The 18,014-nt window shown below is 49.7% G+C and overlaps 3 protein-coding genes across 3 annotated transcripts in view; 2 read left to right on the top strand and 1 right to left on the bottom strand.

The window, feature by feature from the left end:
• slc5a8 (solute carrier family 5 member 8) overlaps positions 1-7,103 on the top strand; it is an 8,944-nt gene extending 1,841 nt beyond the window's left edge. The window contains exons 3-17 of the mRNA XM_084483313.1: positions 626-691; positions 802-853; positions 962-1,029; positions 1,324-1,362; positions 2,135-2,250; positions 2,629-2,769; positions 2,909-3,038; positions 3,636-3,724; positions 4,223-4,332; positions 5,096-5,163; positions 5,369-5,455; positions 5,660-6,030; positions 6,499-6,602; positions 6,779-6,867; positions 6,976-7,103. Of these exons, the coding sequence (XP_084339439.1) occupies positions 626-691; positions 802-853; positions 962-1,029; positions 1,324-1,362; positions 2,135-2,250; positions 2,629-2,769; positions 2,909-3,038; positions 3,636-3,724; positions 4,223-4,332; positions 5,096-5,163; positions 5,369-5,455; positions 5,660-6,030; positions 6,499-6,602; positions 6,779-6,867; positions 6,976-7,095 (1,650 nt within the window). The 3' untranslated portion in view covers positions 7,096-7,103. The remainder of the gene's footprint in view (positions 1-625; positions 692-801; positions 854-961; positions 1,030-1,323; positions 1,363-2,134; positions 2,251-2,628; positions 2,770-2,908; positions 3,039-3,635; positions 3,725-4,222; positions 4,333-5,095; positions 5,164-5,368; positions 5,456-5,659; positions 6,031-6,498; positions 6,603-6,778; positions 6,868-6,975) is intronic.
• A 109-nt stretch (positions 7,104-7,212) lies between these two features.
• On the bottom strand, positions 7,213-8,601 carry lyrm5a (LYR motif containing 5a). The gene is made up of 3 exons (XM_084482882.1): positions 8,466-8,601; positions 8,114-8,186; positions 7,213-7,923 (listed from the first exon to the last, which is right to left on the bottom strand). The coding sequence occupies exons 2-3, from the start codon at positions 8,156-8,158 to the stop codon at positions 7,708-7,710; spliced, it is 261 nt and encodes an 86-aa protein (XP_084339008.1). The 5' UTR covers positions 8,159-8,186; positions 8,466-8,601; the 3' UTR covers positions 7,213-7,707.
• A 131-nt stretch (positions 8,602-8,732) lies between these two features.
• dnai7 (dynein axonemal intermediate chain 7) lies at positions 8,733-17,897 on the top strand (the record flags this gene model as incomplete). Its single annotated transcript, XM_084483312.1, has 14 exons — positions 8,733-8,780; positions 9,111-9,270; positions 9,938-10,029; positions 10,496-10,600; positions 10,754-10,846; positions 11,902-12,005; positions 12,138-12,285; positions 14,086-14,167; positions 14,395-14,561; positions 15,201-15,363; positions 15,839-16,053; positions 16,578-16,736; positions 17,342-17,455; positions 17,622-17,897. 14 exons carry the CDS (start codon positions 8,733-8,735, stop codon positions 17,895-17,897), a joined length of 1,926 nt encoding a protein of 641 aa, XP_084339438.1.
• Between the last annotated feature and the right edge of the window lie 117 nt (positions 17,898-18,014).

Here is an 18,014-nt window from a genome sequence, read left to right as displayed (position 1 = left end):
CCCTGTGCGGTCCAGCGTTTCTCAGACCAACATGGTGTAATATTGTATTGTATAGCCTACCATGTGTTGTATATTTAAGTCCTGGTGAAAGAAAAGTGTAGTCTTCCACCATCTTAAGAATAAGTCCTGTTTGTAGTTACTGGTTAGACATCCAGTCAGTGTATTCGCTATTGAGCGAATGAATAGCTGAATAGCGAATGAAGGGTTTGTTAAGCTACGAGTGACATTGAAGCATGCGTGGAGCACGTCCTTGCGGGACGCGGCCCCGGGTCAGAGGCAGAGGGATGGGGGTTTGTTCATTGTTCAGTAGAACCTCTGTCCAACTGATACTTAATGAATTCATGTTGAAATATGGCGAGTCCTTCTGACCCAGAAACTAAATGAAAAGCGTTTGATAGAAGACAACAGTGTTTCATTAGTTTTTGATACATGTATACTCAGACTGGATGAATCATTAAATATGTAAATTCATGCATTAATCAATTATATAATTCCATGTTCCATTCATGGTCTCAGTCTGTCCATATAACAATCTCTATTGAAACTAACATGGGTTTGACTCATTGATGCATCAAGACACCCTAAGCCTGTCACTCAATGTGCCTAATGCCATGTCTGCCCGCAGTACCTGGAGCTTCGTTTCAACAGAGCCACCAGGCTGATGGGCACCGTCCTCTTCATCGTTCAGACCGTGAGTCAGCACTGTCACATAACCACAACACATCCAACCCATGCTCCGGATTATCCACCTTCTTGCTGTGCTTTGAGGGTCTGTCCATATATGGTCTGTCTCTGTCACAGGTGCTCTACACCGGGATTGTCATCTACACCCCCGCGCTGGCTCTGAACCAAGGTGGGTGCACATGTGAGAGCACTCCAACCTGCATGAGGGTTTTACCTGTTGGAACTAAACTACATCTCTCTCTCTCTCTCTCTCTCTCTCTCTCTCTCTCCCCCTCAGTGACCGGCATGGATCTATGGGGAGCAGTAATCTCCACAGGGATTGTCTGCACATTCTACTGCACCTTGGTATAATTTAAATCAGCTTTTATCTCCAGATATATATAGTGGTATATATCTATATGTACTGTTTATTGTAGACGTCATGCAGACATATATGGATGAATACAATACTTACAAGAAGTGACCTAAGAAAGCTGTTACCTGTAACCATGTGTTGTCATAGGGGGAGGGGCTTGGTTCTTCTAAGCCATAAGCTCCGCCTCTCTGGCTCAGCAAGACCGCAGCCTGGAGGTTTGGCTGAGCCGTGGTTCAGACGTGGTTTCCCACGTGTAATGATGTCACCTGTGGGTGGTTTTGCAGGGCGGTCTGAAGGCGGTGGTGTGGACGGACGTGTTCCAGGTAAGAGCCACAAGGTGCTGCTGACCATGATCCAGATTAAGGTTGGATGAGTTGGCATTCCCACACAGAACTCAGATAATGAAGGGGTCGCTCAATGGGACATAGCCACTGACCTGACTAAGAATAGCACAAAGGCCAACCGGTACACTGTGATGGGAATGTTCCAGGAGACCACGTTTAGCCACAATGATCTCACCACCACTAAATCTATGAAAGGAGAATACTGAACAACATCAAGGTTTGGTCCGCCCTGCTCACATCACCAGGGGCCTGAGCTCAAATGGAACATCTTGGATGGAAAATGGAAGTTAAATATCCACTTATTTATATCGCAGTTAGCACTGTGGTAAACTGACTATATCGTGCTTTACAGTGGCCACTCAAAGCGCTTCAATATTGCCATTCATCGACATTCACCCAGTCATGCACACATTCGCACACCGACGGCGGTGTCAACCATGCAACGCGACAGCCAGCTCGTCAAGAGCAGTCAGGGTGAGGTGCCTTGCTCAGGGACACCACTCCGGGGATCGAGCTAGCAACCTTCCGGGTTACCAGCCAACCCCGCTTCACCTCCTGAGCCACTTACCGCTCCATGGTTCATCCTCATAACTAATCACTTCAAGTAGGTTTGAAGAAAAGTGACGGCTGCAGTGAATAAGTACCACAGTGTAGATGAAAAGAAAGTGAACAGGCTCCGGGAACATTTACATATGGACACGGTGCACATGAAAGCATCAGATGAAGATAGTGTTGTTTTTCTGTCCTGTAGGTGGGGGTGATGCTGGCAGGCTTCATGGCCGTCATCATCAGGTCTGTGCTTCTCCAGGGAGGGATGGACCGCATCGTCCAACACTCACAGCAGGGAGGCAGGCTCAACCTCTGGGAGTGAGTGTGCCACTGCCTTAGCCACGAGCTAATCACCAGTGTAGCTGAATCAGTGGACCAATGAATGGTCGGGAATGTACAATTCAATTATTATTTATTTATTAAATTGTAATTGTAATATCATATTGCACAATTTAAGGAACATATTAACTGTTTAAATGAGATGCTAGTGTAACAAATATTGAGGTTACTCTGTGTAGACAGAAAGTATGGGGTCATTATTTGAGTTAATATGATGTTCATGGAGGCAAAGCTTGTGTCTGAATCCTGGAACTGTACAAACGAGTTGATCAAATGAGAGCTCTCCAGCTGACCCGTGTTTCGACTCCCTCTTCGTCCTCTCCATACTCCTCACGCTCTCCGTCTCCGTCTGTGAAGCTTCGACGTGAACCCGCTGAGGAGACACACCTTCTGGACCCTGACCGTCGGGGGGACCTTCGTCTGGGTCAGCGTGTACGGTATCAACCAGGCCCAGGTCCAGCGGTACCTCTCCTGCAAGACCATCACCCACGCCAGACTGTAAGTCCTGTTGGAGTGCGCGTGTGTGGGTGTGTGTGTGTGTGTGTGTATAACTGAGTCTTATATTTCTGCATTTGATCGATATAATAATACATGCCAATGGCTGCACTTCTCACCCCGCACTGTGTGTCCCTGCCAGGGCTCTGTACCTCAACCTGATTGGCCTGTGGATAGTGCTGCTGTGTTCGGTGATGTCGGGCCTGTGTCTCTACTCCATCTATAAGAGCTGTGACCCCTGGAGCACGGGTCAGGTGACCGCTCTGGACCAGGTACAGTGCAGGGGAACACCTGCCCTCATGCTGCCTTCAGCTGCAGCATGGGCCTGGAGGGCAGGCTTCTGGTCACAGCCAGCTTATGGTGAGGTTAGGGATAGATAGGGTTAGGTTAGATATTAATAGATTAATAGTGGTTAGTATAGGGATTCATGGGTCGATAGGGTAAAAGTAAGATAAGGTCAGGGGTCAATAGGGTCAATAGGGTTAGATAAGGTCATGATTAGGCTTGGGGTCAATAAGGGTTAGATAAGGTTATGGTTAGGCTAGGGGTCAATAGGGTAAGGGTTAGATAAGGTTATGGTTAGACTAGGGGTCAATAGGGTAAGGGTTAGATAAGGTTATGGTTAGGCTAGGGGTCGATAGGGTAAGGGTTAGATAAGGTTATGACTAAGGGGAAACCTTAGTATCATTCGGGATAGGTTGGGGATTGATGGGGGTCCGTTTCAGTGATGAATTTAGGGTTAGGTTATGGATGAATATGTTTAGGTATGATCAGGTTAAGGTTAGTGTGGTGTAGAGTGTTGTGTACACTGGGCCGTTGGTATGCCGTGGATGCTGAGTGTGAGCCAGTGCCCGTGTGACCCTCCCCAGCTGATGCCCTACCTGGTGATGGACATCCTGAGGAGCTACCCGGGCGTGCCGGGGCTGTTCGTGGCGGCGGCATACAGCGGCTCGCTCAGGTTCTCCCACAGCAACGTACTCAGACATGACGAGTCGATCGATCGTCTTGCATTCACATTCAGGGCATTAAGCAGACACTTTTATCCAAAGTGACTTGCAATAAGTACATTTGTCAGAAGAAAGAAAAACAATAATATATCGCCGTTGGTACAGTGAGGAACCAAGGGCCAAGCACTAACAACCGCTAGGTTAACCCATTCCCTGTGTACAACAAAGATAGCTAGGATAAGATGCCACACAATGCTAAGTACTTTTTTTTAAGTCTTTCATGTTACATGCTATCCATTCACCTGGGGATCTTCACAATCCAGATCTCTTCTTCTGGAGGTGGTAGAGTGATGTCCACAAGCCTTTGTGCAGGATGTAAGGTCTAGTGTTCACGATGGATCTCTAGAAACGCTGCAGTATTGTGTTTCACCAGAGGAGGCGCCGTTTCTCCAGTTGGTATGTCGGTGATGGGTTGCTCTTTAACGTGAGCATGACGTCCCCTGTTGCAGCACAGTCTCGTCCAGCATCAACGCCTTGACCGCGGTCACCGTAGAAGACCTGGTCAGACCTTACATCCATCTGTCAGAGAAGCACCTGTCGTGGGCATCCAAAGGCCTCAGTAAGTAACTTCTGCCCTTAAAAATACATATGACTAAAAAAAGATCAGCATCAGCGGGACGGCCTATGGCTCAAGAGCAGGGGCGGACCGTACTGTTAGGCAAACTAGGCACTTGCCTGGAGCCCCAGGCCCGATAGAAGGCCCCATCGAGGCCTTTTGGGGCCCCCAAATTACCGTCGTTATATTTCTTCCCCATATCTATATTGTCTTTATAAAAATCTGTACTGTTAGGCAAACCAGGCACTTGCCTGGAGCCCCAGGCCCGATAGAAGGCCCCATCGAGGCCTTTTGGGGCCCCCAAATTACCGTCGTTATATTTCTTCCCCATATCTATATTGTCTTTATAAAAATCTGATCGCAATTCCGCTACGACCCCCCCCCCCCCCCCGGCAACAATCCCGGCCGACCGCGACTCCGCTACGGCATCATCCCCTGCCCCCCCCCGTCAACAATTCCGTCCAGCTTTGCCTGGAGCCCCCAAAGGGCTAAGTACGCCACTGCTCAAGAGGTAGAGCGGGTTGGCTGGTAACCTGAAGACTCCGTCGTCGGTGTGTGAATGTTGTCATGTTAGGCAACATTGTAAATTGTTTGAGTGGCCACTAGTTAGAGAAAAGACTGTATAAATGCAGTCCATTACATTTATTTGAACAATGTATTACATAGATAATTAACATGAACCTGAACTGAAACAAGTGATGTGAATCCAGGAAGTAAGCAGGAAGTACTGCTGTGACCTGTCCCCCGTGCCTCCGTGCTGTTTCAGGTCTGCTGTACGGGGCTCTGTGCATCGCCATGGCGGCCATCGCTTCCCTCATGGGGGGGGTGCTGCAGGTACATCAGAGCTGCACTAACACGTTATAAGATAAGGGGCGGGGTAGTGTATCTGAACTGACTGTAAGGCGCTTGGCTTGATAGCTTCTGCTAAATAGTAGCTGCTTTATTAGTGATACTGGTTTGACAGCAGCTTCAGTGGCTAGGACATAGTGTTTACAGAGCAGGTGTGTGGACGCTGATGATCTGTGATCTCCACTGACAGGCAGCCATCACCATCTTTGGCGTCATCGGCGGTCCTTTGCTCGGTCTCTTCACACTGGGCATCCTGGTTCCTTTCGCTAATTCCAAAGTAAGTCATCATTAAACTATCATTAATCATTAATTCATCATTCATCATTAATTAAGTAAGTCATCATTAAACTGTGGGTAGCTTTTATTCTGCTCTACTAATGTGAGAGGCATGATGCTTATAAAAGTATATAAAACAATATACTTTTCTGGAAAAAACATTGTTTGTCTCCCCCCCCCCCCCCCCCCCCCCCTCCTCTTCCAGGGGGCCGTGTTGGGGCTGCTCTCGGGCCTGGTGGTCGCCCTGTGGGTGGGGATCGGAGCCCAGATCTACCCTCCCCCCGCTGGGATGAGCAGGCCACTGGACCTCAGCACGGCTGGATGTAACCTCTCCACGGGCGTCTCCAACTGGAGCAGCACGGCCCTGCCTCCTTCTTCACACAGCACCTTCACCAGAGAGAGCACGTTCAGCCCAGAGAGTACCACCCTGCCCCCGCCACACAGCCCCGTCACCCCAGAGAGCGCCACCCTGCCCCCTCCACACAGCCCCGTCACCCCAGAAAGCACCACCCTGCCCCCTCCACAGAGCAGCGTCACCCCAGGCTCACCAGAGAGCAGCGTCCTCAGGTCATACCATTAGGATAACATACTGTATATATTGTAGCACAATAGCCTATAGAAGCAATGTGCTTGACTCCGTGTCCCTTGAATAAGTTTGACCTTTTACTTGTCAAAAGGGAACAATGCAAACAAAGGCATGAAATCGAAATAAGGGTAAAAAAAAACTGATGTAGTTGACACTTTCTTCCGTGTTCCGCCATAGAACGTTTGCAGAACGTGAGAGATAACTGGAAATATAATCGAACATGTGTGCAAAATTCTACATCTAGAAGAGAAAGAAAACGGAATGACCTAGTTGTTCAGCAAAATATCTCTTGATTCAGTGTTGACTTGATTGCCGCTGTTTTTTTCACTATTTTTTTTATCACTGTATGTGAGGCTGGTTTTTGTAACCTGATTTAGTGTTAATGATCCCTAATCATGCTCAAACCTTTTTGCAAAATAATGCCACCTGTTTTTCTTATTCCTCCTTTGAACTGGCAGGCCTCTGCTGGCGGACAGCTGGTACTCTGTGTCCTACATGTACTTCAGCCCAATAGGAACCCTCACAGCCCTGACAGTGGGCGTGATCGTTAGTCTACTATCAGGTACAAACAAGACACCCCTCCTCAAGACTGGAACCAGGCTAATTAAAACACCTAACACTAAAAAGAACTGTATTTCTTCCGATTTGCAGTAGATTAAATTAACAATATAAATGGTTTGCATTGGTACTGAATTTGTTTGCCTATTGTTCATGACTTGCATTTCTCTCCTGAAACAGGGGGCTGGAAGGTGAACGTTGATTCTCGGCTGACGCTGATGAAAGAAGACACGACGTCCTATCACGTCTTCAGATTCTTCAAGGAGAAGGTAACCCTCCACCACAGACACCGTGCAGCTATTCATGACACCGAGTCTATGGGGATTTCATAACTGCATCTGACCTCTGATTTCTGGCTGTGTTCTCTCTGTACAAAGGTTGCTGGCCGGACGAGAAACTTCGACCTCACAAAGAACGAAGCGAGGAAGATGGGAAACACAAACTTGGCTTTTTCTGACGTCGAGCTGGACTTGACCAAAGGACATGCTACGACCTGATGTTATAGGACAGTAACATCACATCGGAAGGATAGTTTTGATAATGTGTGTAAAAAAATCATTAAGTTAATAGAATAAATATCGTCGAGCAAATTACAAAATAATTATTTATTGCACCACGGGACACAAAACATTTAAATATGCTTTACATAGCGACAGGCATCGAAGGACCAATCCGTGTCTATGTATTTACAATTGTATCTACAATGAAACAATATACACCCGTAGGCCTTCGGTCAAGTTTAAAATAATCATAGTGTTGGCATCAGCATTTGCACGGAACGAAAATGAGAATTACGAGGAATTGTCATAATAATTACAGTATGGCTGTGATGTTATTGTGGAAGTGTAACCCACAGTGAATGTGGAATGAATTCATAATGTCTACGCTGCAGCAAGAGTGAGCAGGGGGACATGGTGTGTATGAGAGCATCTTGCTCTCATACGTAATCTTTCCCTGACCTATCAATTATCATTTGGGGGTAACAATAAAGGCATATGGTGTTTGGAGAACAAACGGTAAGTGTTGAACGTTGAGATATGTCCCGTTGTATAACTTGTACTGAATATATGGGCCTAACTCACTTGATAAGAACGCAGGCCTATTGTCAATCACTTTTCATGCTCGTTATAGTAACGGTGCTTCATGGAGCGGTATTTCCTTAAGAAGTAGAGCGCCTCCAGCTCCTTGATGACGAACTCTCCCCTCTTCACAAGGGTCCTGATCTTCTCGGGGTCGGTCACGTCCTTGTTTTTCATGAAGGCGTGATGCAGTCGTTCCTTGAAATAAGTCGCTCCTTTGGGGTAATCGCGTCCGAGATACAGCAACTTGAAGAGAGGAAGAAAACAGACGCATGGAGATGGTTTTCAGGGAATGAAGTTCCGTTGTGTTATCATCACATGTGTCGTCATGAGACAGACAGACAGACTGACAGACACATGGAGATGGTTTCAGCGATTGACAGTTCTGCTGTGTTGTCATCACACGTGTCTCAGTGGTGTAAACACCTAAACGTACGTGCTTGTAGAGTGCGATCACCTCTGACCGGAGGGGGTTGGCCATGTTGGGGAGGGGGGAGAGGTTCACACCGCTGAGAACACAACAAAGGTCAATACATACATAAGTACAGAACGACAGATCGGAAGAACGGGGTTCACCTGGTTATGCAGACAAGGTCAACGAAAGGAGGAACGCTAAAGTTAAATAGTATCCACCTGTGTGTACATACAGTATGTATTGTGTGTACATACAGTATGTATTGTACACACAGTCCCCCAGGGGGTCAAACACACCCTCAGTGTTTAGCGCGGTGTGACATTAGCTAATGACGCACGTGTCTGAAAACATTTCAGTGACATATCATAATTACTTTTATCTCTTTCTATGAGGACTTCACAGCAAGCAAAAAAAATTAAAAAATAAACCCGGTAATCCTGTGATAGTCCTCGTCCTCTTGTTTAGAAGCTGAAGCTGAAAGTAATTTACGAGGAGGCTGTTTACCGTTTCCGCGGGGCGTGGCCCCGGCTGCTGACGTAGGCCACCGGCAAGGTTGCCAGATTGGGCCCAGATTTCCCTGCCAATCTGGCAACCACTGGCAACCGGTCACGGTCGGGCTGACAGCGCATGCGCGGTATCCATGGCACCCGGGACGCTACAGACGTTGATAACAGTTGGTGAGAAGATGGTGAGAAAAAACGCTCATTATTGTACGAATACAAGCTGTCATGGTTAACGTAGGCCTTTAATGGAGGTCTTTTTGTAGTTTTACTTTCTTACCAACCACTATCAATGCAAACAATTAAAAGTTTCGAAAGTATAAATAAGTGTTATGTCAGTCTATGTAAAAACGTCCAACTTGGTCAGCAGTGTTGCCAGATTGGGCCAGATTTCCCGCCCAATTTGGCAACAGTGGTCGTCAATTAAAAAAAAAAATTCCCTCACAAGATTAACATCGTTTTTGACCTCCGTTGATGTGTCGCCATGTATACTGACACTAAAAGGTTTTGTGTCAAAGTCGGCCAAAAAGTCAGCCCAAGGGTCCAAGGGATCAGCCAAGGGATCAGCCAAGGGATCAGCCAAGGGATCAGCCAAGGGTGCAAAGGAGAGCAAGGAGGCCAAGGCGGAGAGAGGACGGCTCCAGAAGGAGGAGGAGAGGAGGAGGCTTCAGGAGGAAGGTACCTATCCTCTCCCCTCGTCGGAGCCCCCCTCCAGACCGGTGTCTGGAGGGTGTGGGGGGGGGTACGCGTACCCCTAGGGGTACTGTGGCGTCCTGCAGGGGGTACTCAGAAGATAAGAAAAAATTTAAATGAAATTAAATTAAAAAGCTAACTATCCTTTTTGTTTCACCCTGAGCGAGTTTGAATTCTGAAAGGTAGACGATAGAAAATCAAAAAAAAATTGGTTGAAATGAAAATCTAGAACAAGGAGAAAGGAGAATCTGTGGAATTGAAAGCGCATCCAGAAACACCAAAATGTGGTCTTCGTCTTAGGAAGAATATATTTCCGTGGGATTCACCTCTACATGCTCTGGCCCTCCCCTGGTGGTCTGCTTCTTTTGTGGGGAGAAAATTGGGCAACAGTTGTATGAAGCACAGGCCCATGTTTCTCACTTAATTGTCAGTATTTGCAACCTTATAATATTCACGTTTACAATGCCAAATAAAACTCAACATACATTACTTATGTTCATTTTTTATTATTTTCTCTCCCAAGAATGTTTTGTGCCGGTGAACGGGGTACTACACAGCTGAAGAAATATCTCAGAGGGGGGGTACACTAGTGGAAAGAGTTTGAGAACCACTGGTCTGGGGGTCACTGTTGGGGACTGTGTTTGTGTTGCAGAGACGGCACGTCTCCAGGGGGAGCAGGAGCGGCAGGAGCGGCTGGAGCGGGAGAGGAGAGAGCAGGAGGGGACGGAGAGACTGGAGGCAAAGGCCAGTGGATGACTGATGATGTGCACTTAGCGTACTGAAACACCTGCTTATTTATAGCGTCCCTCGTCAAAGTATAGAAATATAAAATTATATATATATATATATATATATATATGCTGGGTGGGCAGGAACGTGTCATGGTTAGGGTGTTCCACACCCAGCCCAGAGGTCCAGCACTTTGAATCCCATTGTCCACACCCCCCCCCCCCCCCCCCCCCCCGCCATGGGCGTAGTCAGCGATGAGGTCACGAGGTCTGGACCTCGGTCAATTCTCTAGAAGATAAAAATGTAATTAGACACTAAACACAAAATGAGAAATTCTCTGAGATGAGTAAATTTGTAACTTTGTGTCCGCCGTGTGTGACATCTGTTTGTGCGTGGGGTAGCCGATAAATATTTAAAAACACTCATTAAATCCATTTCCATGGTAATAATATAAGTTTATTTGTTGCCAACCCTCCAAAAGGACCGAGAACGCAGAGAAGAAGAGCTGAACGAAGTGCGCCATCTTCTGGAGAAAAACCAAGCTGCAGTCAAGAGATGGCTCGCTGACACCAGAGAGAAAGCGAAGGTGAGTGTGAGTGAGTGAGTGAGAGAGAGGGAGGGGAGGGGAGAGAGAGAGAGGGAGGGGAGGGAGGGGGAGAGAGAGAGAGAGAGTCATGCCGTCCCGTGTGTCCAGTGGGATAGGTTCATGCGGTGTGACGGCCGACCCGACCCCTCCCAGACCCAGGAAGTGAACACGTACGTCAGCCTCTGGAGGGAGGACCCCGAGGTGGACCCCGCCCCGGCCCTGCGGCAGTGCTCCCTCGCCCTGCAGGTGAGAGAGAGGGCGTTGCTGGGTGGGCAGGAGCGTGCCATGGGTAGGGTGCTCCACACCCAGCCCAGAGGTCCAGCACTTTGAATCCCAATGTCCACACCCCCCCCCCCCCCACCGCCATGGGCGTAGTCAGCGATGAGGTCACGAGGTCTGGACCTCGGTCATTTCTCTAGAGATAAAAATGTTATTAGACACTAAACACAAAATGAGAAATTCTCTGAGATGAGTAAATTTGTAACTTTGTGTCCGCCGTGTGTGATATCTGTTTGTGCATGGGGTAGCCGAGCACACACCACCCACCCACCCCCCCCCCCCCCCCCCGAACAAAACTGAACCCCCGCGACTGAAGCTGCAAACCGCCGGCCCGACCTCACTATTTTCACATACCCTGGCTACGGCCCTGGCTCTAATATTAATAATTAATGATGAATTAATGGGATTCATCTCTGCAGGTAACTTTGGAACAGTATCTGCTGAATAGCTGAACCATGTGATCATTTAGAGGCCATCTTTTAAAGAGACATGTTATCACTGAGCAGCGAGGGGTTAGGGCGTGCCTACAGGTGTATTGGGGACACTGGGGATTGAACCCAGAGCCGTTCAGCTGGGAGTCAACAGTGCCCTGGCTCACTGCTAGACAGCCCTGCATCTTAAGAGAAGGCGGGGGCCGGGGTAGAGGTCAGGCATGAAGGAGCATCCTTCTCCCCAGCTGATAGAGGCCCTGGAGGAGGAGCAGGAGGAGGCGCAGGAGGTGGAGCAAGAGGAGGAGTGCCAGAGGCTCCTGGACCACATCCACTGTCTACAGGACCTGGTGCACCACAAGCACCTCCTCATCGCCCAGGAGGTCCTCAACGTAAGGTGGATGAACCACTTCACAGAGGCGTGCACACACACACACACACGCACACACACACACACACACACACACTAACACACACCGATTTGTGTGAGTGCAGATTTTCTCACTCACTCACTCATTCACACGCTTACCCAGTCACACACTCCGTCACCGTGTTGTTTGACTGTGTCCGTTCATTCGTTGTGTTTCCTCCTAGCACGCTAGCTCGGACATCGACATCGAGTCGGGCAACATGGCGACGGTTGTCAGGGACGACCAGGTCACCCTGTGTGTCTGGGCCAACCTCAACAAGAACCCGCGGTGCGTACCCAGCGTGCTTCTAATAAATAATAATGAATTCACCGTCAGGCGCTTTGGGTTGTAGTGTCTGCTAAACGGCCGAATGGGAACATACATGTCATTGCTGCGGTCCTCCTCTGTGTCTGTTTCCAGGTTTAAGGGCTTCCACTTCGAGGAGGCCGGCCTGGCCTTCGAGCTCCCCAAGCTGCTGGCCCTGAGTGACGTGGCCCTGCGGATCCTCCACACCCGCTACGACCACCTGTCTCCCCGCGCCAGGCTCACCGCCCTGGGGGAGCGGCCCGTCAGCGGCAGGTCCTCCTCCTGACCCTCCCGTCACACCGTCACTAACCCCCGTTCTACTGTCACTACTGCCTCCGTCACTAACCCCATTACTGCTAGTTCTACTGTTACCACCTCCGTCACTAACCCTACTACTGTTACCACCTCCGTCACTAACCCTACTACTGTTACCACCTCCGTCACTAACCCTACTACTGTTACTACCACCATCACTAACCCTACTACTGTTACTACCACCATCACTAACCCTACTACTGTTACCACCTCCATCACTAACCCTACTACTGTTACTACCACCATCACTAACCCTACTACTGTTACTACCACCATCACTAACCCTACTACTGTTACTACCACCATCACTAACCCTACTACTGTTACTACCACCATCAGGCCACACTGACCACTGTACTGTTCCAACTACTCCTAGTTAAACTGTTTCTAATACTACTATTACACTTGAACATATTGCATAGTGAGGTTGTTGAGAGTTGGATGGGTGTGGTTTGTCTTGATGACAGCACTCTGGCGTTGCCTCATTGTCTACATGAGGTAATCTCCTGGAATGCTTTTTGGCAGGTGTGCTGTGATAACTGTTTATTTATTTAGTGGTTACTTTATGTCCTCATGTGTTCTGTTGTGACACTGTAGGTTTGGTTTACAGTAAAGCCGTATGCCATTATGTCAACCACAGCTAAACCACAGTGTGGTCACAATGATGCTCAGATGAATAATTACATGTGGGAAATTCCTGTGTGGAAATGATTGCTGCTGACTTCCTCTTAATGGTCAATATAATGCAGAGAATAACAAAAGCTGTAAAGACAAACTGGTTACTGGAATTGAAGATATGAAATTCATAATTTAACATGGTTTTGGTGACTGCATAATCTCTTATGTGTTATGTTAGAGCTTTTATGTTTTCACTGTAGAAATTAATCGAAATAAATTAGAACCCTTGAATGAGTCGGAATATCCAAACCTTTGATTAAAATACAAATCAAAGATGACCTGGGTAATCACAACCGCAGACAAAATACTGTACAGTTTTACTAATCATCACTAGACTCGTTGAATTGAGATTGCTAGTAGTATAGTAAATAATGTACAATTTGCTGCTAGTAATACAGCTCCCACAACAGTAGTCTTCTGCTCCAACCGCTTTAAACCAACTAGCTAAACCAAGCTCACCGGCTACTGGTTCCTTCTGTCGTCTCCCAGGACGTCCAGAGGAGAGAAGGAGCCCTCCTCCAAACCAGGGTCACCCGACCAGGGGGAGACGGGAGATGGAGGAGAAGAAGGAGGAGAAGGAGGGGAAGGAGGAGAAGGCGAAGGAGGAGGAAGAGGGGTGGGGAAGGAAGAGAGCCCTACCCACGGGACAGAGGAGGAGGTGCGGTCGGCTCAGGGGTCTGTCGGGAGGAAGGTGAGGTCCTGTCAGGTCTGGGCACTCAGCCACGTACGTTCTATTGCATTTATACTGTATGTGTATGTGTGTGTGTGTGTGTGTTCGCGTGGTTGTGTGTGTGTCTGTGTGCGTGTGTATTTATATATATATATATATATATATATATATATATATATATATATATGTGTGTGTGTGTGTGTGTGTGTGTGTGTGTGTGTGTGTGTGTGTGCGTGCGTGTATTTATATATACTGTATATGTGTGTGTGTGTGTCTGTGTGTGTGTGTGTGTGTGTGTGTTTTGTGTGTGCGTGCATGCCTGTGTGTCTGTGTGTGTGTTTTGTGTGTGCGTGCGTGCCTGTGTGTCTGTGTGTGTGTGCGCGTGTGTGTGTCCCTCAGAGTGCGGGGAGCGTCCGGTCAGATAGGAGCAGCAGCACCAGGCCCGTGGAGGAAGAGGAGGACCAGACACAGATGGAAGCAGGTACAGATCAACGTACACCCGGGGAACCCAGACTCCTTACTGACATTAAGTTGATCTCAAATTCACTGTCAGTCACTGGGGATGAAGGGTGTGTGGTGTAAATAGTAAAACAGTGGTGAGGACAAAGTCTCTCTCTCTCTCTCTCTCTCTCTCTCTCTCTCTCTCTCTCTCTCTCTCTCTCTCTCTCTCTCTCTCTCTCTCTCTCTCTCTCTGTCTCCTCCTGGTAGGCGAGGAGGCACCAGCTGGACCCGAGGAGCCTGACATCGTGGAGGCTGTAGCCGCGGCGATGGCGGTGGACCTGCACCGGTACACGCCCCTGGGCGGAGTCTACTACTGCGACGTGTTCCGCCTCCCGCCGCAGGCCAGCCCGGCCAGGGGCTGGGAGCTCCGACAGGTGGAACCACACTCTGCAGCCTCTCAGTAGAGGACCAGAGCAGAGCCTCTCAGTAGAGGACCAGAGCAGAGCCTCTCAGTAGAGGACCAGAGCAGAGCCTCTCAGTAGAGGACCAGGGCAGAGCCTCTCAGTAGAGGACCAGAGCAGAGCCTCTCAGTAGAGGACCAGAGCAGAGCCTCTCAGTAGAGGACCAGGGCAGAGCCTCTCAGTAGAGGACCAGAGCAGAGCCTCTCAGTAGAGGACCAGAGCAGAGCCTCTCAGTAGAGGACCAGAGCAGAGCCTCTCAGTAGAGGACCAGAGCAGAGCATGAAGGCCTCCACACCACAGTTCAGGAGCCTGTGACGCCCACAGCAAGTCCTACTGCTCCGCTCCCTGATCCTCAAGGAGAACCTCCACAGCGCAGGCGGAGCCAAAGCACGATTTTTACAACATGGGTTCTCTTAATCTGCCTTCGTGTGCCGATTTTGATGTGCTGTTGTTCATCTGATCAAGTTAAATGGCCCAGGAGAGTGAGTCTGTACATAAAGTACCTGAGAGTAGCCAGGAAGATGCAATACAAACCAGTTGACTAGTGAGTAGAAGCACCTAGCCAACAGTACCAAGCAGCGGTTAACCCAGGACGGCCTGTGTCTCCCCCAGGTGCTTGAGAGGGGCCTGGAGGCTCTCCCCTACCCAGAGGAGGGCTCCGGGACCCCGCCAGACTCCTACCCCGGGGCCCCGGACCCCGTGGGGCTGTCCCTCACCGTGCCCGACCACGTCCTGCTCCTAAAGGCCCCCCACGTGGCCCTCTGGGACCCCACAGGTAGGGTCCCGCTGGGAACCCCATGTGGTCGGCCCAAGTGGGCGTTATACGGCGCGTATCTCGCTGGCTACATTTAGTCACTTGTACTAAATGCTTTCATCCCAAGCCTCTTCTCACGGTGCGTCATGTGCCCCAGGAGGTAGAGTGGGTTGGCTGGTATCTGGAAGGTTGCTAGTTCGATCCCTGGCTGGAGTGGTGAGGGGTCCCTGAGCAAGACCCCTCACCCTGACTGCCCCCGACGAGCTGGCTGTCGTCTTGCGTGGCTGACACCGCCGTCGGTGTGTGAGTGTGTGCATGAATGGGTGAATGTTAGGCAGTGTTGTAAAGCGCTTTGAGTGGCCACTGGATAGAAAAGGGCAGTATAAATGCGGTGCATTTAACATTCACCATTAAACTGGAGTGATTTAGTATGAATGAATCATATGTATGAATCATATGCATATACACACTGACTGTTGACTGACTGACTGTTCAGCCAACCAGTGGACGACGGCGGGCGTCAGCGGCGTGTCGTACCAGGCTGACCAGGTCCAGGTCTCCTTCAGGATGGACTCCTTCCGGGCCTTCGTGCTGCTGCAGGAGACGTACGTCCTGCTGCCCCTGGAGGCCTGGACCCTGCAGCCGCTGGGGCCCGACTCAGCGCGGCTCAGCGTCAGCTCAGCGCTCATCGCCCTCAGCATCACCGTCCAGGTGGGGGGGGGGGGGGGGAGACTACCACCTTCACCTTCACCTTCAAAACAAATGTCCCCTAATAGTGCACTGTTTTGGAATGGTTCATTAAAGGACCTCTTGGTCGAATGTAGCTGAGTGAAGACATTAGCTCACTCACACTCCTTCACACCAAGTTTCCTTAATCAAATAGCAATTATTTATGGATCTAAATAATCACTCCCAGTAATAAAAAAATTATAACATCTAGTGAAGAACAATTTTGTCCCAAAGCTGGATTGACCTGAGTACGATCATGATTAACGTGTGTTAGCGTGTGTTAGCATGTGTTAGTGCGTGTTAGCCCGTGTTAGCGTGTGTTAGCATGTGTTAGTGCGTGTTAGCGCATGTTAGCGCTCGATAATGTGTGTAAGCGTGTGTTAGCGTGTGTTAGAGTGAATTAGCGGGTTTCAGCGTGTGTTAGTGTGTGTAAGCGTGTGTTAGCATGTGTTAACCTGAGTTAACGTGCATTAGCGTGTGTTAGCATGTGGTAACGTGCGTTGCAGGGGCACCAGTGCATGCTGCAGGTGGAGCAGCAGGGGGTCCTCTCCCACCTGCAGGGTCGCTGGATGGGCTGCGGGGCCCTGAGAAAGGCCATGGCCAACGCCGGCCTCAACCTCTTCGTTAACGAACACACGGACCGATACGTCCGCTCCTGTGGCAAGGTGGGCCCTGTGAGAACTACAGGATGACCTCAACGGACTGGAGCTGGAGACAGACTGCTGACAGACAGACTGGAGGAAGACTGGAGACAGACAGACTGGAGACAGACTGGAGACAGACTGGAGACAGACAGACTGGAGACAGACAGACTGGAGCTGGAGACAGACTGGAGACAGACAGACTGGTGACAGACAGACTGGAGGAAGACTGGAGACAGACAGACTGGAGCAGGAGACTGGAGCTGGAGACAGACAGACTGGAGCAGGAGACAGGAGTTGTTTTGACACTGTTTTGTAGCCTCTCCCACCCTAACCTGAAAGGTGAAGTTGGTGACACTCCATTCCAGGCCTCAGGGAGCCATCGTGTCAGGTTCTTCCTGGGGGATGGACTGATCATAGATAGGGTTAATGAGAACAGGTTCAGCACGCTCTATCAAATGAGATCTTATTGAAAGACGTGCAAAGTGAATCTGAAGTTGAGTGACTGGAGACAGCTCGATGGGTGAGGTAGGGTAAGGTAAGACATCGGTTTGGGAATCAAACCCAGCACTGTTCTCCCCCTGGTCGTAACGTCCTCAACACTCCCCTGACCCTGTGGTTCTTCCCAGGACCCTCTGAGCGAGCACACGGCCTACGAACAGATGGCCCTGCAGGCCTCCGCCGTGGCCTTCTCCTGGAGCCAGTGGAACGCCAGGTGTGGAGGCGATTATATGGTCCTACAGGTGAGACAAACACGTGGTGGGTAACATGGCGCTCGAGGGAAAACGTCTGCACATTTAGAAAACAAGTGTATGCGAAATCGAAAGAATAACAGGACAGAGCCTCATGATTAGCGTCGTGTTCCGGTGCCCTCCTCATCCACCGCCCACTCTGCCCCCCCCCCCCCAGGCCTGTGAGCACCACGGCCCCGCCCCGGTCCCCGGGGGCCACTGGAGCCTGTACCTCCTGGGGGCCCAGCGCAGCCAGAAGCTGCAGATGGCCGAGGGCAGCGCGGCCTTCTCGGCCGAGCTCAGCCCCGACACCGAGTTCCACTCCACCTTCATCGACACGCTGCGCGACGGCCTGAGCCCCGAGGGCGTGGCCAGGACCAGAAGCTCCCACTTCCTGTTTGTGGACGCGGTGCAGAGCCTGCTGTGTGCCACCAGGCTGCTCAACTACTGTTGAAGAGCAAAGTGAGACGACTCTTGTCTGCTCCTTTCATTCACAATGAACTAGTGGAGATTAGTCTACTACTCATGCCCTGATGCGTGAAAGCAGACCCATGATTCATGCTATGAGGAG

The sequence above is a fragment of the Micromesistius poutassou genome (assembly GCF_964030765.1).
Source record: "Micromesistius poutassou genome assembly, chromosome: 18".
Lineage (NCBI taxonomy): Eukaryota > Metazoa > Chordata > Actinopteri > Gadiformes > Gadidae > Micromesistius > Micromesistius poutassou.
This window is presented reverse-complemented; position numbering and strand designations above follow the sequence as displayed.